Here is a 21,851-nt window from a genome sequence, read left to right on the forward strand (position 1 = left end):
TGGCATGTTGAGATCCAAGAAGAGAGATGTTTGGCCCTCCTTCTCACTCCTGGGAACCATATACCTCAAAACCCACAGAGGATGGGCTATATCTCAGAGAAATCTTGGGAAAGGAGAGCATGAAGAGCACGTTTGCAAATTTATTTCTCCCTGGGCTTCTTCTGCTTCTCCAAGAAATACGAGTTTGAATAGAACTTTGGCAGCAGTACTTCTGGTGTTTTACTCCTACCACATTTAAAACTCCTACAAAAAACTGAAACGTTAGACTAAAAAGCAGCTCTTTCCGTTCTGCTTTGTAAAGTTGCACGTTTTCCTCATGCAAAACAACAGGGCAATGTAAGCTAGAAACGGAAATGCTGAATGTAAAACAAAACAAAACAAACCTCAGCCCTCCAGGACAAAAGCCAATAACTGCTACAAAGTCCTTTTTAAAATGCTGATTAGGTTTCAAGGTGATACTGCTTTAAATAAGCATAATTGTGTGTCCGTAGGCAGAAGCATCCATGACAGGATGAACTTCTATACTTCATGTTTTGTTACTGTCTTACTGTAGCACACAGGGACTTGTTACCTATAGGGAAACCACTAACCTAATGGAGCGTTTAAAACATAAGCTAGTTTGTTATACCAAAATGACTGAGAGAACAAAGCATAAAGTGCTTTCAGATTTCTAGCACGCCTTGATTGCTATCCATTAAACTTCAGACACGTTAAACAAAACACAGTAAATAAGAAAACTCCTAGTCCCACAGCTGGCAAATTATGTGCACAGGTTGTAACTAGAACTTTTTTCCCTTGACATTTTACATTTAAGATTGATTTTAAATCCATTCTATACACACTTTCCGTTCCTGAAAAAACAATACGCAAACCTGAAAAATGCATTTACACGAGAAATGAAGTCGTCCTTGTCCGACTGGAAGACTAAGGTGACAGCTCCTGGGCTCAGGGATTTTCAGATAAGCTCCGATCTTCACCAGTGACAGCTCCTTTTTTCGGATTGAAAGAGAAAATGTTTCAGCAACACACTGAAAACACACTTAAGGGACAAGAAACAAAATTAAGACTGTAGTGAGAAGGGGAAAAGAAAAACAATACTGGGGAAGAAAGGAAAAGGTAAAGGAAAAAGGAAAAAGGAAAAAGGAAAAAAGCCTTGATCTTTATACTGACCAACGAGATAAGCCTTACACATTTTTAAGTTTATTTTTGACAACTGATTGAGGCGCTACCAGGTATTAAGTACGATTCAAGAGCAAATATTAACACTGGAAAGAAGAAATCCGATCCACCACCACTGTTTCAAAATACATCCATTTCTAATGTGGAGATAACGTCTCTCTGACAAGGTAGTAGAAAAACTGTAAATACCGACAGAGCTTCCTCTCCCGATGTTCCATATACATACCGATGCTGTTCCTACACCTACGCTCTGAGCATAAATTTATGTTGACATGAGTATCGGGTGTTACTCCTCTCTTTGTTTGCCTTGAGAGACACACCTCTTGTCCACTGAAAAGTAAACTCAAGATTCCAGATCAGTTAAGACAGTTGCTATCCCCCCATTCAGAGTTCTGCAGCAGCACTGTTCAGATGTGTTTAGCAGTCTCTTTAGAAAACGTTATCACTTAGGACCTGCTTCTCAGTAGGTACACGTCTGGCCTCCGCTTAGCAGAGAGTCAATCCCACCTTAAGCTGTCGTACAAGAGCCCCTTCACGAAACGGACTTGGGCCCTGACATAACTGAGCTTAACCTTTAACCTTGAAGCTTCCTTAAAGAAGGAAGCAGCACCCAGGCCAGGAAATAGAAATTAATCGTCACTTTACCCTGAAACGCAGTGAGCTATCCTGTGCTGGCAGGATTGCTGCCGGGCTGGCCGACGAGGCGGCAGGCAGCTCCCCGGGGCCACAGGGCCTGTCACAGGGAGCCGCCGGAGGTCTCCAAGGTCCGGGAACAGCGGCAACAGCGGCAACAGCGAGGACAGAGGGGACAGCAGCAACAGCAGCAGCCACCTCAGCCAGGGCCGTCTCCACAACCGCCAAAACGGCCTCGGAATGCTGCCGAACTCGGAGCTCCAGCATGACGCCTTTTGAACCTGGCCGCTGGAAGGACCTGCTTTTTGACTCTCCTTCTCTTCACTAGGAGCATGTTCCCTCTTGCTTTGGTAATGCTCTTTCTCAGTGTTTTTAGTCTTGTCCTTTCTACCTTGGACTCTCTCTGCAATAGCTGAGGAGGAAAGCTTTTTAGAGCTACATTCAGTGCCACACTTGAGAGAGGAAGTTTGCCGCAATTTCTCACCAGGCTCAGAAGTCTCTTTGCCGTACAAAACATTTTCATTAGAAATGAGGTCACGTTCTTTTGATCTTCTTGGTTTCTCCTTGTCTCCACCGTCATCACATTGGTACTGTGCGAGGTATTCATCCTTCCCAGTAGATTTCGGAGGGTCCGCGACACTGCACAAAATAAAATCACATTTCTCACTTCTGCTGAAGGACGTGAAGATTAAGAGTAAAACCTTCCAAAGGCAAACAAACAAACAAAAACCTCCGGACTACAGGAACACTCACAAAGATATGCCATTTAGAAACCTCTCCTGTGATTAGGACACCTTCTCCAGCTCCCAGAGAAAGTGTTTTTTCCCCTCTTGCTTCTGAAGCCATTGCACTAAAAAAGCACACGCATCTGTCTCCCTCCACATGCTGCTGCTCTGAATAAGAGCCAGAAGATTCAAAACCACCCTATTTGGTCTCCCCACATAGCCGAAAAAGACACCAGTTGAAACAGAGTTTTCTACCTCTCTCCCAGGAATTTACATTCACGTATCCTGTGACTGCAAAAATAGAAGGCGGGGCTCAAAAGGAACAGCTAGTGTTGGAAATGAAAAAAAGCAGCCCGTTTCTTCAGAGTCTTAAGCCTATGCTACTAAGAAAAAAAAAAAAAAAAAAAAAAAAAAAAACAAGAGGAAAGGAGAACAGCGGGAAACTTACCTATCCACAGGTGTTCAATTGCAAAGCCTCCGCTGGAGGATCAACAGCTGTGAATTGAGCGTGCTTAGGAGAAATCAGATCTACGTCTGAACCACAACTATTTCAGTAGCATCACTAACTTATGTTACTCTGAAGAAGAAGTCAGCACCGTTTCTATGTTAGGAAATAGCTGAACAGTCTGTTATTCACAGGAATTATTCAGGCAGGCTTCTTTAGGAAGGCTGGGTTTCACTAGAACATTACTCCGCAAGTCCCTTCTATTCCTTTTCCCCTTAGAATCTGGGGATGTTTCAGCTAAAAAGGAGGGCAGAAACACTCTCCGTAGGTCTCCACCATGTAGTAAAACAGCGCTGTGTACCTGGTTAACTTCTGCAGCCAGCAAAGCATTGCTATTTGCAGCAGTGCCCTGACCCCAGCCTCTTGCTGAGCTCCGTCCTGTGCTGCTCGGATGCTCCCGCTGCTCAGACACGGGGGCTTAGAGAGCCACCGGGCCAGCACAAGCCCCCGAGCTCACTGTCAAACTTCACTTTTGGCATCTTTCACTTCACCAGCGCCGCCGGACGAGGAGCCCAGCAATGCCTGACGCCGCTCCGGGCTCACCTAAACGCGGGGCAGGAAATTCAGATTCAAAGCTGCGAAGGTTTTTCTTAGTGAAAGCATGGAATGAGTGGCCATCGGTGACTAACCTTACAGGAAGGCATTCACTTTGTGAATGCTGCAGTGAGTGAAGACTGAAGGCGTTTTCTGCGTGACCTAAGGAGAGCCCTCCCCGAAAAGCAGGACGTTTTATTGTCTATGTAACATCTCCTTTGAAGGCTCGAGCATGAGATACACCAGGTTTAAAATCTCAAGACACGGATCTGCCACCACAGAAGCAATACATTTCATCTACTAAGCCTAAATACCGTATTTTGCCTCCTCTGTAGGTTTAAAAAAACACGGCCATGCTTGAAGGAATGCATTCTCAGATATTCTACGTATTTACAGTGCTTTAATTAATACCACAGACATGTTGTGCTGTTGAGGGGAATTTGCAATTACATTTTCATTTCCAACCAAACGCAGCCTGACACAAATTGGGAGCAAAAGGAACTAATAATCTGGAAGCCGGGATATGCATCATTCGCCATTTTCTAAGAAAATGACAAAAATATAAAACCCCAGCAGTCTGAGAACGTGAGCACTGAGGTAAAGGCCTGATCAAACAAACGCGCACAACTATGATTTGTCCTTTTAACTCAGCAAAAGTCTGCAAACTGCCATGGTAGCAAATGAGGAGAAGGAGCTGGTATTTACAGAAGTTGCAGCTGAAGATTCAGATAAACCATTCGGGTCGATGCTCCCTTCCTGCAGGTTAAGCTGCGGTCACATCGCCTATTTCAAACCCTTTTGATTTCTACCAGTCACCCCAGATCCCACCTATTCTGCACGTTTTCCAATCAATGAATTCACTACATGATTTCTGGGGCACAAGAGCAGGCCTGGTGAAGAGGAGCATGCCTGGTGCCATCATTCAATCAAATCAAAAGCGTCCAGGAGAAGCCCGGGGTGTGGTACTCACAGGGAATGTTTGCGAGCGGCCAAGTTCAGCAGAAGAGAATAGGCAGGACTGGAAGCCCAGGGGAACGAGATGCATCTGTTGTTGTAGGCAGCCCCAGCAAAATGTTACAGCTTCACTAGCCTGGGGCATGATTCCCCCCTTCCCTTTTCACAGCCAAGTACAATATTAGCTTGCCTTTTCTTTTTTTTATTATTATTATTATTATTTTTATTTCTTTTTGCCATCGTCAGGCTGAGGCCGGCTGAGAATATTTTGTGTCTAGACTAATAAATGTTTGTGCAGATTTTGCAAGAGCGGCTTATGGGAACAGAATCCACTTTTTGTTTTCTGCTGGAGGAAAAAAAATAAAATAAAAATAAAGGAGGAGCATTAAAAGCAACCAAGCACCCCCGTGCATTTGTTTGAAATTGCGTATTACGGTGCTGCTATTTTATGTGCAATCAATACATAATTTGGAAGAAAAAAATGCTTTTAAAATTCAGAGCTATCCCTGAGCAGCTAAGGTTCTCTTGGAAACTGAAGGAGGAGTCTGAAATTATTGTTCTTTTGTTTGCCTCCCCCAGTGGGAAAGGCAGCACACAAGTAGAAACCACTGTGCTTTGAGGCGGCATGAATCATTAAGAATAAAGATTCCTCCCCCCCCTCCCCCTCCAATTAAACATGAGATATTAAAACTGAATCTAGGACAAAGGTAAACTAAACAGACTCCTTCCTTCCCAGGCAGTCAGTGGGTTAAATCAAATATCAAAGGGGCAACATCAACCTTATAACTTCCTCTGCCGAAATTAAAAAAAAAATAAAGGTAACTTCTATTTTGCCTGCCCCGACCCCAATCGCATCGCCCGAATGGGTGCAAACTGCTGGGATATGTGAGGGCCCAAGCCTACATTTTCCCTTTTTCGTATTTGTTGGAGGAGGGCGGGGTATCTCCAGATGAAATGGCTGACCGAGCTTTTTATTTCCTCACTTTGGGTGGAAATGACTGAATCTTTCCAGGCAGCGGAGCAGTGCTCGACCGGCTCCCTCGGCCTCCCCGCGTGGGAAGAGCTCTGCCGGGAGCAGCCCGCGTAACCCTCAGATGCCAGCCCCATCAGGATTAGGTCCAGCAATGGGATGTTGGCTCCTCTAAGTGAGGACGCATCCTCTCGAAACACATACACAGAGATTTAAATGAGATATTCCCAAGAACACCTGCCTATTCTTTCAGCACGTGTGCAAAGAGTAAATTCATTTTACTTCATTCCTCTTTTTCTCAACTCTCCCCTCCTTCCTCCGGAAGGAAACAGCCAAGCAATATTAGCAGGGCCTTCCTTTTCCCCTGGTGGAGTCCAAGAACGCGAGAATTGAGAAAAGCGACTTGTCAGGAATCAAGTTTAAGAAGAGTGCTTGTGGACTGCGAGGTAAAATACCGGAAGCTGTAATCAGAAACACAACTTTTAACTAAAAAAAGCTTCTTTCCATTGTAAATTATTCCAGTTAGTGAAATAACAAATTAGTTCTCTGCTCAGCCACAGCCTCCTCCACCAAATTTAAGTAGAACCTGCAAAGAAGTTGAAGTTGTAAAACATTTGTCAGATGCAAGGGGCAGCGGCTTCAAGCTGTGGGTCAAGAAGGCCAAGACACCCAACGAGAACCTGCAACACCAAGTGGCTTTCTGGAACGGCTCCAAACACAACTGGAAGCCTGTTGGTTTTTTTGGAAGTGAGCTCTTCTGGACCTGTTAGGTGCAAGCAGAAGTCAAACTTTCAAAGCATGTTTGCATCGTTAAGCTCTCCATGATCCATCTCCAAGGTCTTCTAAGAGCTAGTAGCAACGTGGTCAGAGTTCTTGCCTGTTTTTCCCTTCACGTTCTCCCACGTCAGCAGCCGTGTGCTCCCTTTGGGCTGACTTCCAGAGCTGGGTAGAAAGGATCCCCTGGAAGCAGAGATGCTGCTTTATGCAACACCTTGCAGCTCACTGCACTCTGAAGGGTACACGAAAAGAGGTGAGTGGTCCTGGTGTGGTTCCTTCCAGCTCTCAGAAAGGCAAGAGAACTGGAAATGAACCATCAGCCAAAGGGAGGCACGGCGCAGCCTTACGAAATGCCATCTGGCTGCTACAGGATAAGGAAAGGAGGCATTTTTGGTGGCTCCCATCTCCACAGAAAAAGAAACAACTATTTATGCAGCAGAGTGGTTGGAGTATTTCAGGAGGCCCTGAGCTACCCCAAAAACCAACAACGAAACCACAAACCAAACCGAAACCAAACCAAACTAACGTGATGGACTGCAATAAAAGATGAACATCAGAATTAATACTACCAATGACAATAAAGATGTTGAAAACTTGAGTCATCACATCCCTTGTGTAGACTGCAGGAGGAAGCACCTTTAGTGCCTGATGTGACAGTGTCAGAAAGTTAATTAATAACACCACAAAACTGGATTCCTGTGAGCATACACTCGGCAAAGGTGATACAACCGACAGCCGGACTTGAACACTGATACTGGTACCTGACTGAGAAATAGCGAGGAAACAAAGGGAGGAGGGGAAACCGTGCTATCCTGAAAATTGCATCACTTGTTTACAAGTCACCGGCAACTCCGAGGCAAACCATCTCGGGCATTTATGGATCAGTGACCTCACGTCTCTGGCACAGGACGGAGAGGGAATACCGACCGTGAGTTCACAGAAGGGAACAGCACGTCCAGGCCCTCCTGCACTGCGCCAAATGTGGTCAGAATGTCCCCTCCCCTCATCACCCCAAAACTTATCACGTAGGACTTCTATTAAACAGACCCCAAAGAGCTCGTTCTGTCAATTTTGCAACAGGCTCAGCATTTCTCAAAATTAGAGAGGCTAATTTCATAATATACAAAAATACTGCATCTGGCACAGGGGAATTCTCAGCTAGACTTCAGCCTTGAGACAAAGCGAAACTGAATATGGAGTATAACGGAATATGTCCTATTTGAGCATTAAAAAAAAGCTGAAATTAGACATACTTTGAGCTCATAGCGATCCACAATAACTATGTAGTCTGTCTCCGTAGGGACTTGTACAGTGTTCTCATCACTTATCTGTTGTTGGTCTTCTTCCCAAGAACGTCCAGGAGTCACCGCTTGAAATGCCCAGGAATCTGGAAGGACACAGATTTCTTCAGTCAGGTTTTCTGTTTATCTAGAATACAGTCTCAGTGAAGTATCCTGTACCTGCCAAACAGTCTCTTTCTACAAATACAGAGACAGAATTGTTATCGTCTTCACTGAGAAATACTTGGCTTCTCCCTTCTTTCCAGCTAAAGTCACTGCTCCACAAAAATTAGAAACTAAGACAAAAAAAGCAAACAAAAATACCCACAAACAAACCAAAAGCACTAATGAAAAGCTTAATAGTGGAAAAAAATAGTCATGTTGCCAATTCAGGTTAGGGAACACATCTTAGAGTACAACATTAGGGCTTAAGTCTCCTATTCCACATGTTACTCTGGATCCACGCATCTTGAAGTGCAGCTTTTTCACCTAAGCTGCTCGTTATTGGAAAGCACCTCGTACAATAAAAGAATGTCAGTGACTGCTGGCTTTCAGTTAGGTACCATTAGAAAAAAACAGACTTCAGAATCAAAAAAACAGCACCTACAGAAACATGCGGGCTTGGCTTGCACAATTAGAGGAGCAACATCATTACGGAATAAACTGTGTGATGACTTTTGAGAGCTGTAACAGAAAAAATAGAGTGAAATTGAAGGCTAAAGCTAATAAATAGTGCAATCCTCCTCAGCAAGAATAAGGTGCTAAAGGATCCGTTGGACTTCTCCCTTACCATTTGAACTTGGATTTTCATTAGTTATAGTTCCCCATCTTGGTGGGGAATATTCACAAAGCTTAGCACTTTCCTTTTCAGTGTTAAGTTTTACTTGACATATGTCAGAAACATGTTTGTCCACAAACTCTTCTTCATCACTATCGTTTTGGTCATCTGTTGGTACTCTGTTCTCTGTATCGAATTGAGAACTCCTTCTTCGCTTTGCTGCAGCATGCGCACAGTTGTTCCTTCTGCACTTTCTTTCTGACGCACCTACAAAGAGACAGCATAAAAAAGTAATCCAAAACATAACCAAAAGAATTCTTTCTTCAAAATCCATTATCTTCATCTTACTTGACTGACAAGGAAAACAAAGGAACTGAGCTACCACTGCCTACATATGCTGAGAAAAGAGTTGAAAGTTAATGGGGTCAGTTTGCTATTAAGATTAAAAACAAGCAAACAAACCACACACACTGCTATGGAATTTCATTCACTAAACAGTCACTTTCAGGATTTTACATGCTGAGGATTCTTACTTTGGATTGGCAGTATTAATACAACGTGAGGTTATTTGATAAAGTCACTGTCTTACTGCATGAACTAATACAGATGAACATCATAAAAGCCTCTGGAAATAAGCTCTCCTTCGAGTCTGGTATCAAGCTGAAGACTTCAAAAGCTGAATACATGTTTGGAAGAGATTAATTAATGAGACAATTTTAAGGGAATATTCAAAGGAGAAAAAATGTGAAGACTTATACCTCGTATGCTTCCTGATTCGGTAAACCTTTTGTGAAAAAACAAACTTTGTGGTTTTGCCCAACATTCGTAGTATTCATATAGTATTGCAAAAGGATATGGGTGGAGTCCATGGCAAAATTCCCACTCTCACTAGTTAGACTTCCCTCCTTCAACTGGAAATCACAGTATGAGGTAGCTAAGATTTTAGCATTTGGGGAAGGGAGGGGTGGAGTGGGGGTAAAAATACCATTTTGCATAATTAAAAACTAGTTAAGTATTCAGAAACTGCCATCCACAACATTTTTTACCTCAAGAATTAGCAATTTAGGGGCGACTAAATGGCAATTGGGCCGTCAAAGTTTTTGTTTGTTTGTTTTGTTTTATTTTGTTTTTTGTTTTTTGTTTTTTTTTTTTTTTTATATTGTAAACCAACTTTCTTTGAACTTTAATTCATAACTATATTGAATGGATGACCTCTGGATTTCTCTCTCACATTTTGAAGTAAATTTGAAAACAAAATACCTCTGGCATAAAGAGCCAGGCATCAGAGACACCTGTTGCGCCTCAAAAACAGAGAAGGTATGAATGACAAGAGCAGCTGAATAAAATGCAACTTACCATTAGAAATGGGTGTACTGGCATCTACAGGTGCCGCTGTCATCGCCTCATTTTCATTACTCTCTTCATCTGGTTTGTCGTCTTCAGTAGCAGGGTTCTGCTGTGGTGACTTGGTGTTGTCACATGGAGCACATGCTGGAGAGGTGCGACCTTGCAATAAAGAATAGATACCAAAGATCTTCGTTGTGCATTTTCAGTTACAAATGCAGAGACAAGTCTTAAAATCCTTAGCGTTAAAGCACGTACCTCTTTTCTCACGAGATTCTTTAATTTGTTCACAAAGTCGTCCAAACTCTGTATCCATTTTGTTCCTCACCATTGAATATGCAGTGTCTTGCAAAACATAGGCTCTGTGACAATCTGAAATTTTACAGACTTTAACTGAATGTTGTCTACCAACCAATGAAACTGTTTTGATCACAGAAAAAAATTGCTTTCTTCATAGGTTGGTTCCGAAAGGTTATCTCAGTGAATATTTTCAGCATATCAACATAGAAGTTAATTAAAACAAAAGCACTAGTTCCTTGGGAACATTTATATCACAATTCCATGCCCAAGTAGCAAAATGATAAAATATTTACAATGTGGTAAGAGATGTTCTCTGTGGATGTCCAAAATCATCGAATCCATCCAAAGTCTATTGTCCGCACACAGCATTTATCCATCTATACGTTTGACAGATTTTTTAAACTAGGGCTAAAAAGCACATCCTCACTTGTAGATCTTTGATCTGGGTAGTACTCTAAGGCATTGTTACAGATTAGATCGATGTCCTTCAGATAGTCTCCTGCAGCGGGGTACTGGCACGAGTCAATTTGAGTCAGAACTGTTGAAAGATCCATCGGCTCTTTAATCCTTGTGGCATAGTCAGGTACCTGCAGATCAAATACAAGCATTCAGAGGTTTTCTTAACCTTGCACACTGTCTACCAAAATTACTCTGAAAACTTTAAATAAACGACTTCCTAAAAACCCTGAACATTTGCGATGCATCAGAAGATGCTGAAATTAACCAGTTTGCTTCTCAAAAATGGAAGGGCTCTTTCAACTGGCATTAGAGCTGCTAGGAGAGGACAACAAGAAGTAGGGAGGTCAGAAGCACGTGCATGGTACAGAAGAAACACTGAGGGTGGGAAATTCATTTCACTTTGCTTCAGAAAATCACAACAGTGAAAGCTGAGTAAGCCATCCGACATTCTTTTTGCTGTCAACATTGAGGAAAAGGTGCATAAATTGCACCTGTGAAGTACCTATTGCAGGCATCTACTTTAGAATGAGATAACTGGGCCCAGAGGTGCTGATTTCTTCCCTCAGACCATAAGAGGAGCCTAATGACTAGTTCAGATGAAGACATACGTATCTGTCTAGATTTTTCACAGCTCAAGAACCTAGGAGAAAAGGGGAAGAAAAGCCAGTGGATGCCCACATGAAGAGGCCTTTGCTGATCCGCAGGTATAGTCAAGTTACACCTGTCTTTGAAATATACGCCCCTAGTTTAGGCTTATCTAATCAATTAAGGAGAAAAAGGGATCTAAGCAGCCTATTGGAGGAAAAAGAAAACACACTGCACTTATGGTTGATTCCTCTTGAGGAGTTCCAGATGAAACAGAGAACAGGATCTCAAAACTTATTTTTACAAACTGCTGCTCCTATTCCTGTTCCCACAGGAACTGACAGTCCAATAAAGGGCTTTAAGCAGCCTATTGGAGGAAAAAGAAAACACACTGCACTTATGGTTGATTCCTCTTGAGGAGTTCCAGATGAAACAGAGAACAGGATCTCAAAACTTATTTTTACAAACTGCTGCTCCTATTCCTGTTCCCACAGGAACTGACAGTCCAATAAAGGGCTTCATTAAAGTAGTCCTGTAAGTACTGTTTGTAATTATAAGGAAAGATCTCTGTGCTTTTCAGTGCTGTGACATGCCTACATATCAAAGCCTTTTCACGAGCAGACTGTGTTGGCATTTGGACTGGCTTCTTAGAATGAAACCAGGGCTTTCAGCGAATAATCCGATAAGAGACATCTGAGAGTCAGCAGAAGTAAAAGCACTGCCTCTGCTTCTTGCAAAATCCTAATAGTGCAGCCCTAAAAACGAAGTTGAACCTTCCCCAAAACGCTGAGAAATACGAACGCTGAGAAGTTACAGACACACACAGATCAGCACTAGTTTACCTTCTGTGGGTCAATGGGCTTTGCAAATTCCCTGAAACGTCTGTCAGTGGCAGGTCTGTGAGTAACGTCCCTCAAGAAAATTCTAAGTTCACGCAAGGTATCCTCCTCTTCCTCCTCCAGCATCCCTACTTCTTCCTCTTGTGGCTTCTGAGGCTCAGCTGGTGGTGCTACAGGCAGGACTTCCAATGTCCGATCAACTTCAATTAATCAGGAAAAATTAGCCAATTTACAGTACTCAAATACAAGCATATGACAAAATTACTGACAGAAAATGACCACCAAAGCAAATCCCAAAGAGCTAGTAACTTCGATAGGAAAGTTTTAGATGTACTTCTTATATCCTCCTCACCTGTTTTCTTTACAGGAGGCTTAGCCACTTGATTTAGAATTAGGTCCTCAAAAAAAGCTGCTCTCTCTGCCCTACCAGGCAACTCAATATTGCACAGTTCTCCAAATTCCTTATTAAATAATTTTTGGATCTAAAGCAGAAGGAGGAAAGACATTTCAGATTTAAGGCCACAAAAACTCATCTTCTATTCCAAAAAGATGAGTACCTTTTAAAATGAATAATAACCTGAAGAACACAAACTGAAAAAAAGTTATCTTCCTGGCCTTAAATGGCTACATTTTCACAGGCTGGCACGGCAAATTCAAATATCACCTTTAAGAATCACCTGTAGAATTAAATCTTGGTGAAGGGATTGTACGCTACACTGATAAAGTAATGGCTTTCACCACATCCAACATCGCTTCCTTTGTATTTACTTGCCTTGCTGCATCCTTTACTTAGAACCTTTATGGCTATAGAGGGAAGAGAAAGGCTTCAGCAGACAAGTGAGGGCTTTTTGCTGAGTTTTTATTTCTCTACCAAAAGGTGTCTGAAGTAGCTAGTACCTCTACATCTTCCTCCATTTTCAATTTCTAGTATTAAAAGGTAGGTAAGGAATTTCACTACTTATTTTAGAAGGAATTTAGAACCTGTACAAAAACTTCTGTGGGAACTCAAGCACTTTCAAAGCAGTTGATAATAAACACATCTAGGTAAGACCTGTTCTCTTCCCCCAGTAACTGAGACAAAATAATCGGAATGAGAACAGCGTGTTCCTGTTTTGGGCACCTTCCCTTAATGTAAACTCTCAGAAGTCAATGAAGTTCTGCATGTACTTTTACTACAGTTTATTTAGGAATACAACTAGAATTCCATTCCAAAGTTACTTGAGCAGAAATTGGAACTCAGCTTTCCAGCTTGGAAAGCTTTGGCCAATATGAAGAAAGAAACTGATTTTTTTTTTTTTTTTAATCAAAGTGTTTCAATTCTCTACTAAATTGCATTATTAGCAGTTTACCCAACATAGCATGGAATGGCAGACTGTCAGAAGAAATCTCTTCAGTAAAAACATCTTCTTGTCATTTCAAGCACTGCATATTCTTGACTGAACCACTTTGTAGCCACCAGAATTATTGTATTAATTTATTATTTGCATGCATGAGAAGGGGGTGAAAGTCACTTGCTTGACTCAGAAAAAACCTTAAGCAGATGCTTTCACAGTATTCTTTTTCTCTAAGCAAATTTTAAGTGATTTGTTAGGGTGCCTGAGTAATAACAGTAGGCATTTAAGAAAGCGCAGCATTTTGATGCTGAAAGCATTCATAAATTACAAGACACTGAAGAAATAGTAAGAAAAGTATTGACAAATACCTCTTCTGGGAGATCTGAGTGATGTACATCAGACGTAGCAAGCAGCAAAACTGGCGAAAATGCTGGAAGAGTTAGAGTTAGAAAAGTAAGTTTCAAGGCAGGTCCAACGTTGTCCCACCATAAATGGATATCTGGGACATAAATTATGCTTGGTGCTGTCTTCTGAGCATTTCGGATCAGCTAGTGAAAAGGAAAGCTTGGGTAAGAAAACTAAAACACGTAGAATAACCTGTTAATACATAGCTACATAGCCACCTGACTGCCCCATGAAAGGAAACTATGTGAACAGAGTGGCAAGCATCCTTTCACATAAGGAATTTCTCTGTGCACCCTTTCAGATTACCAGTATTCGAAGAACTCTAGTCAGAAGATGGGAAGGATATATTCAGGCAGTGGCTAGACACCGTAGCTATATGGCCACAGCCACAATCATCGCATAACAAAGAAAGGAAATGTCCCTCTTATGGGACACATCAGTATTCAGTCGTGTAACATGTCTGTCCTTACTTGTATGGCTCTCAAATGTTCCCACTAAAGGTAAAAATATTTTAAGGTAGTGATGCCAAACAATAAAATGGATTTCCTGCCTAAAAGTAAAAACACCAGATCTGTTTATTTTTTCTAGTTAAAACCACATCAGCGTGCAAATGAAGTGTTTAGTGAATGTTAATGCTTTTATTGCACATACTGCAACGGCACAAGTTGTGTATATCCGTGTGAAAACAAAATAAACAGAAGCCCCAAACCTTGGTTGCCTTACTAATACAATTTAGAAGAAGGCTACAAAAAGTAGCCGACATGCAGTCTGATACAGAGCCATCTACTGGGAGCACACAGTCTTCGGAGGCAATGAGAACTACTTTCTGGATCCCAGGGAGATGAGCAGCATTTCTTTCCACAAAGAGATGTTTATTAGCAACACCGCCCAGCTTCCTGAGCTGCTAGCAACATCATCACTGTAAAATTGGGTATGGAAAATGTGGACATGTACAACATCCAGATTGTTTGTGGTTTTGTCTAAAAGAAAAGGGGATTTTCAGACAGAAGCAAACATCCCGGCACATTAAAACAACGCCACCTCCATTACCAATGAATTTTGCTCACCTTACTTGCAACTCGATTGATCCTTTACATACAGTCAGTGAATCCGATGAGAATAAAAAGAAAAAAGGTACCTGTCTGCAGATCTCTTCTGGCGGTGCAACGTTTGTAAGCAGAACAGAAAGGTCCAGGGTGTGAACGGGAAACTTCTCCAAAGCGTGCAACACCACGGGTGCCACGTAAGAAACCTGGCCGTACCCTTCTTTTCCTACTATTAGCAGACGGGGCCGGCGTGATGTTGGTTCACAGAAAGCACTCCTAGAACAAGAGTTAAGAAAACAAGTTTATAAATGAGGTGCTGAATAGACACACACAGATGTTCCAAGTAATTTTCCTATAGACTTACTTTTCCATCCCCAAATAATCCAAATGGTAGCAGTACATTAAATACATGTAAGATTTCCAGTTAAGTTATTCAGTCATTCCAATTGTTTCATCTTCTTCCCTTGTGTTGCCTATTCTGTACTGAACCAAGACTGCAAATTAATATCCCTGCAATCTTGCATTACTAGTAGGAAATAAATTTGTGAGGAGCATTTGTTTCCCCACTTCAATCAGGCTGTACCTTTGCTGGCTTAAATCAAAGATTCTAGAGACTTAGCCTTGCTCTAGAGGACAGAAAATCTTCTGGACAGCACAGCAATAGAAACTGAGAAAAATAACTGATCCAGCTGTGACAACATGATCTAACTTTCCAACAGTGGGCCTGCATGACTTCCATACTAAAATACCACAAGATTAACACAACTTGGTGGCTTAACAAATAAAGACACCATTCAGATTTTTCTCAAGGTGTTTTAACAAGCCATTTCTCAGTTTTCTTTCTGCTACATAATTCACCATTGGTTTAAGAATCCTGGAAAACAGAAGGGCAAAAGGTGGCAACACAAACCCATAAAGTTGGGGTATTTTTAGCTAAAAGGACAGACAGGACATTTATGTGGTCTTGAGTCTTTCAAAGAATGCCATGGATTAAGTCAACGTGTTCTGGTAGTCTACGGATCACTTTGGCTTAGGAAGACAAGCCTGGGCTTTTCAATTTGGTCATTCAGAGCAACTTCATTACCACTTTAGTCCCTTCACCCTTTCTCCTTGTGAATACCAAGCACCCCTTCAACACACAAACTTGATGTTACCCCTTCGTCTACCACCCCTCACACTTTTAACAGCTGGAACTGTTTACAAAGACTCAGCAGTCCTGAGAATTTAAACATAACAGGGATCTATCTTTCTTTACCTGCTGAAACAGAGGCGTTTTTTCTCTGGTCCGTCAGGCATTCCATCTTTTAATTCATCTCCAGAAACCAAGGATGCATCGTCATCACTGTCGAACGTATCATCTTGTAAAATAGGATTTAAATGGTCTGAAAGACAAAAGAGGTTTGTTAACTTTCCTGAATAGCCTTTGTCTCGTTCTCTTACATGAATACAGCTTCTAAATCAGTGCCAAAACCCTTTCTTCATTTGAGAGCACACACTGAAAGCTATTTCCTAGAGTTCATCCCACCACAGATCTAAGGAGATGGCACAAGGCCCTACAAAGCTGTACTAAGTCCCACTGATGTGTACGTATAAGGTACGCTACTCTTGGTGATTTTTTTCTCCCCCTTAGAATAAAGGAGATTACAAACAATTTCCGCAGTTGCTAAATAGCTAAAAAAAAAACAAAAAAAAACAAGACCATTTCTTTCTGGAGGAGGTTCCCACAATGAAAGCACGGGGATTAAGGATGTGATGGCCACAGAATTCCATTCATCTAGTAAATATCAGTGCTAATTGATCTCACGTGCACATGTATAGTACGATCTACAAACATTTAAATTAGGAGACTGGTTAAAAATGATGATAGCTAAAACAGTATTTAGCTTAGACCAGTTATACTTGTATCCTGGTCCCGACATTCTTCAGAAAGGAATTAGAAACATTGACCTAGAAATGCTTCCCCTCCAAATATCTGAGTTTTGATTTTTTAAAGAAAAATAGCTGCCTTATACTTCAAACCTCAAGTCAACCTCTACAAATGCTAATTATCTTAGCTGCCGTCAGAAGCAGGATGCTTCAGTAGAGAACGCATCGTCCTTTACTGTGTATTGAGTCATTCAGGGCTTCCATTTGGCATTTCAGTTTCGAATCCAGAATAAAACCTATGCGTTATCTTCCAGACATGCCCAAAAGAAAGACATGCACATGCAAATAATAAAATTCTACCATCATTGTGTCTGAAAGGTTTAAGTTGATTGCACAAACCACAAGTTTTTGCTTTAGCAGAATTATAAAGAAGTGGATGCTGTGGTTATACCTTGCTGTCGGTCCTCCTTTAGTGCAAGCTGTGCATGCGGGAAGATCTTCTGCACAACTTGTAAAATATTCGCTCCTGATCTTTTAAAAAGTGGCTTGAAAATGGGTGATAGTGCTTGTCCGGGTGAAGCCACGATCCTGTTTGATGCCGGAACAACCTTCTTCAGAGCCATGAAAAAGTCCTTTGCTTTTATTTTAATAGAATTAACGTCTAGTAGCAACTTCTCCCTACTTGCATAAATCTGAGGATAGCATCGGCGTAGAGAGCACAGCGCAGCTTCAGTACATAAAGATTTGATATCTGCACCACAGTATCCTAACAAACAAAAATCAAACGTTACATCAGTCAAGGCCCAGGTTTACAACATGCAACATTTAAACAATTTGTAATGCCAAAACCAAACAGGTTAACAGGGAATTCAAAGTGCTACCGCTCTGCAGGGAAGTTTCATGTTGCTCACTGCCTGATACCCTGCGCTTATGCAGCTGAAGCAGACTCCTCATCAAAAACTATACTCTTGAGGAAGATGCCCCAGAACCATTTAACGTTTTCAGACAACAAAAAGAACGACAACAAAGAGTAAATAGATGAAAGCATCTAACTCTGATTGCTATGAAGGCGTGCCAGCTGCCTCGTTGACTAGTTGTGCAGCAAGGCACAAGAGCTTGGGTACTGCCTGGTACAAGCTAAGGTTCTTTACAACTTGCTCACAAGCAAGAATCCATTTTGGTTTCAGTCTTACCAATGCATTTCTCAGCTAGTTCATCAAGCAACATGTCCAGTGGCTTAGGGGTCCAGTCACGAGTATGAATCTTGAAAATTTCTTTTCTAGCCTGGAAGCAAAATCATTGCATTTTAGCTTGTCCCAAGTTTTCCTTAAAAATACCAACAAGAAACAAACAAACCAAAAAGAAAACAAACAAACAAACAAACAAACAAACAGTCCTCCCTGAAAACCCCTCATCTATTAATACACTTTTCTTACTTGCTCAACTTTCAAGTATTTTACAGTTATTTAATATACACTCTGCATTTTCAACCAGGAAATTGAATATTTCTTATTTGTTATACTGAACTTTTTCTAGGAACCTACAATGAAAGAAAAGGCATTTATAGCTTCAATAACAAGTTTCCAAACTACGAGACCTAATGACCCAGAGGAAAATACTGTAATGAAAAATTTATCCAGAAACATTTCTTTGTTGTCCAAAAAACTTCTCTAAAACTTAGCAAGCTTTCATTGTGACAGTCTCATTACTTCATCACATTTGCTTTTCAGTCAGTAAATGCACAGAAAGCACTTCTGGCACAATGCTTCAAATTGCTACAATTACTATAAAGAAGAAAATAATTATGACTCAAACTACTACCACTGATCCGGGGCACAATCAAATGCAAACACGTCCCCTATTCATTCAGAAGTGAAGGATTGAGACCAAAAACACAACTTCATGATGAAAACACCCAAGTGGACTAAATAATTAAGCAAACAGTTACAACTTTGCAGTGTCTCCACATATCACTCTTTTGTTCAAGTTGTCAATTATTTTTTTTTCCTATAAAGTTGGACTTTGCCATGGTAGCACTAACATTCAATTTAAGTTCTCACCTCTTTATTTGGCAAGTTGAAGAGGAACTCTCTGCCAAAGCGTCCTGGTCTTCGTAAAGCAGGATCTATAGAATCCAGTCTGTTGGTAGCTCCGATTACCACGATCTCCTCTCTGTTATCTATGCCATCCATAAGCGTCAGAAGAGTTGAAACAATGGAACTAATAGAAAAATATAGTTTTTATTTACTGGTTCAATAAATTTTATTACATTCCACGTGACTTTCTTGATGCCGGAACAACCTTCTTCCTAGTAGTCATTCAAAAGTGGGAAAAAAATAGTCTACCAAGTCGGGGTTTGTTTTGGTTTGATAATAAATCTGCAGACTGGTAAGTCATCAAGCACTTCAAGACTGTTTGATATAATCTCTACAGGAGGAACAGCCAGTGTTGGAAATGAAAAAAAGCAGCCCGTTTCTTCAGAGTCTTAAGCCTATGCTACTAGGAAAAAAAAACAAAACAAAACAAAACAAGAGGAGAGGAGAACAACAGCGGGAAATTTACCTATTCTCCAGGTGTTCAATTGCAAAGCCTCCTCTGGAGGATCAACAGCTGTGAATTCAGCGTGCTTAGGAGAAATCAGATCTACGTCTGAACCACAACTATTTCAGCAGTATCACTACCATGTTACTCTGAAGAAGCAGTCAGCACCCTTTCTATGTTAGGAAATAGCTGAACAGAGTCTGTTATTCACGTGAAGTAGTCAGGCAGGTTTCTTTAGGAAGGCTGGGTTTCACTAGAACATTACTAGCCTGTAAGCCTCATGGCATCACCTTCCATCTTGACTGCTAAACCTCCTTGTCCCCTACTATCTTCTTTGCCAAGGTACAGCTGTCCACATTTACTTTTCCTACTTGGCTGGACTGAATTTAAGAAGGGATCTTGCATCTAAGAAAGGGAACAAAAGTTGCTGCCCAGCAGCGTCTGGCTCAGGGAGGAGTGGGAAAGCTCTGTGCAGCCCCCAAGGTCCGTGCAGCAGGAGGCAGGAGGTGCTCCAGGCTCACAGCAGCAGTTCCCTTGCAGCCTGTGCAGGGAGAGGCCCCTGGTGGAGCAGGCTGTCCCCCTGCAGCCATGGGTCCCCCGTGGAGCAGATCCCCACGCTGCAGCCCCCCTGTGGCTGGAGGAGCCCCCGGTGGAGCAGGTGGCTGTGGCCTGGAGGAGACCGCGGCCTGTGGAGAGCCCCCGCAGGAGCAGGCCCCGGGCTGGACTGGAACAGGCTGTGCTGAGCCTGCTTTGCCCGTGACGCTCCTTGTCGAGTGATCTCCCTGTCCTGGCAGCCCTTGAGCCCTTTCCAGCCTCTTTTCTCCCCTTGGCGTTGGAGGAGGGGCAGGGAGAGAGCGCTTGTGCTGGAGCTCAGCTGCCCAGCTGAGGAAAACCACCTCTCTCTTGCCGCTGCTGCAGCACGCTGGTAGCAGCCAGCAGCGTCTGTTCTTCGAGCCTCAGCAAGCCCACACCATCTTCCTTGAAGGGATCCCTTTCCTTCACGCCTGCCAGGCGCCGCCTCCAGAGGCTGAGGGCTTGTGCCCCGTTTGCAAGTGCTTTCTCAGTGCCCCCTTCCCCAGAGAAGGATCCCAGCTGCTTGGCTTCCCTGCCCTCTGCTGCCAGGCTCCCACAGCTGCTATCCCAGCAGCGCAGCAGCCAGCTGACAATGTGCTCGCCTAGAGGACAGCTGCAATCTTGTCCCATGGCTCGCAGCTCGCCCAGGGATGGGGATCACCTGCTTGCTGCTGCTTTTCTCTCTGCTCTCCTTTCCAACAGCCTCCTGTTCCCTGGGATGGCCCTACCTTGGGGTAGGCTGCCTTGCCTTCCTCTTGCTCCTTCCCCTTCTTGGGAGGACTTTCTGCCCTTCCGAAACGAGATGACTTCTGCATGCATTCCTTCCCCTTGTGTGTATTGGCGCCTGAGACAGCACCGGGGTAGTCCCCGGAGCCAGCTCTTAGGGCCTGTGCCAGGCTTGGAGGGGCTGCAGGGAACATGCCAGGGGCTCGAGGGGCTGCAGGGCGAGTGACAAGGCTTTGAGGGGCCTCAGGTCCCACCGCAGTGGTTGAAGTCGATGCAGGGAACATCAGAGTTGTTGGAGGGGCTGCAGGTAAAATGCCAGGGGTTGCGGGGGCTGCAGGGTGCTGAGTCACAGCTTTGCATCAGGTCAAGACGCATTTTCCTAGAACCATCCATTTCCTCCTGAAGGGGCTGAATAGCATGGAACGGTCTTCAAAATGCACAGAGCAGACCCCAGCAAACGTAGGGATGCTGCTAGCAAATAAGTAACTATTTTGTTGCTGTTCTTAACATTGCTTCACGACAACAGATGCAAACATGATAAGATTAAATAATAATCATCATAATTTTATAGTAATAAAACAATGCCATACTGTACAACACAGTCAATAAAGTGGATTGAATGCAATAAAAATAAAACCCATTTTTCCCATTCCAATGAGTTCCTATCCCCATCATCACTTCCCATCCCACTGATCATTTCCTATCCCAACAACGTCCCAGTTCTGATCCCAAGGCTGAATTCCCAACTCCCACCCACCCATCCAGCCAGCCATGCACCCATTTTCTGCATTTTCAGGTCACAAGACTCTGATGAAGGCCACCTCAGCCTTTTCCCCGAAAAAAAAGCTGCTCTTTATTGTGAAAAACTTCACTTTTGCACAACACTGCAGACCCAGCCAAGATGGTCCTGCAAGACAAGGTGAAACAAACATACAAAGCCCATATGGATGTAAATTGGTTCATCTAAACAAATTCCTACCACGAAATCCTGATCCTCAATCTCAGCACCGATGAAAAAAGAGGATACAGTTCCCTCCTCCAAGGTCCCTCTCTGCCCCTGCTCCCCGTGGGCTCCTCTCCATGGCTGCAACTCCGGCCCGGGGCCTGCTCCTGCGGGGGCTCTCCACAGGCCGCAGCCTCCGCCAGGCCACAGCCACCTGCTCCACCGGGGGCTCCTCCACCCACAGGGGGGCAGCAGCGTGGAGATCTGCTCCATGTGGGACCCATGGGTGCAGGGGGACAGCCTGCTCCACCGGGGGCCTCTCCCTGCACAGCCCGCAGGGGAACTGCTGCTGTGAGCCTGGAGCACCTCCTGCCTCCTGCTGCACTCACCTTGGGGGCTGCAGGGCTGCTTCTCACTCCTTGCTCTTCCAGCTTCTGTTGTGCAGCAGTATTTCCCCCTTCTTCCATCTGCTCTCCCAGAGGTGCAAACAACATCGCTTATTGGCTCAGCTCTGGCAAGCGCCGGGGCCCTTTTGGAGCTATCTGGAGCTGGCTG

General features: G+C 43.1%; 1 protein-coding gene and 1 long non-coding RNA gene across 2 annotated transcripts in view; both read right to left on the bottom strand.

Moving 5' to 3' along the window:
- LOC137862017 (uncharacterized) overlaps positions 1-21,851 on the bottom strand; it is a 72,145-nt gene that overhangs the window by 31,960 nt on the left and 18,334 nt on the right. The window lies entirely within an intron of this gene.
- On the bottom strand, positions 6,051-20,257 carry LOC137862100 (ATPase family AAA domain-containing protein 2-like). Its single transcript, XM_068693778.1, has 15 exons — positions 19,962-20,257; positions 18,574-18,733; positions 17,707-17,797; positions 16,965-17,279; positions 15,903-16,029; positions 14,740-14,923; positions 13,565-13,744; positions 12,215-12,344; positions 11,866-12,062; positions 10,407-10,566; positions 9,938-10,072; positions 9,692-9,841; positions 8,348-8,602; positions 7,531-7,664; positions 6,051-6,086 (listed from the first exon to the last, which is right to left on the bottom strand). Exons 1-15 carry the CDS (start codon positions 20,255-20,257, stop codon positions 6,051-6,053), a joined length of 2,550 nt encoding a protein of 849 aa, XP_068549879.1.

Source organism: Anas acuta, chromosome 10 (genome assembly GCF_963932015.1).
Source record: "Anas acuta chromosome 10, bAnaAcu1.1, whole genome shotgun sequence".
Classification (NCBI taxonomy): Eukaryota; Metazoa; Chordata; class Aves; order Anseriformes; family Anatidae; genus Anas; species Anas acuta.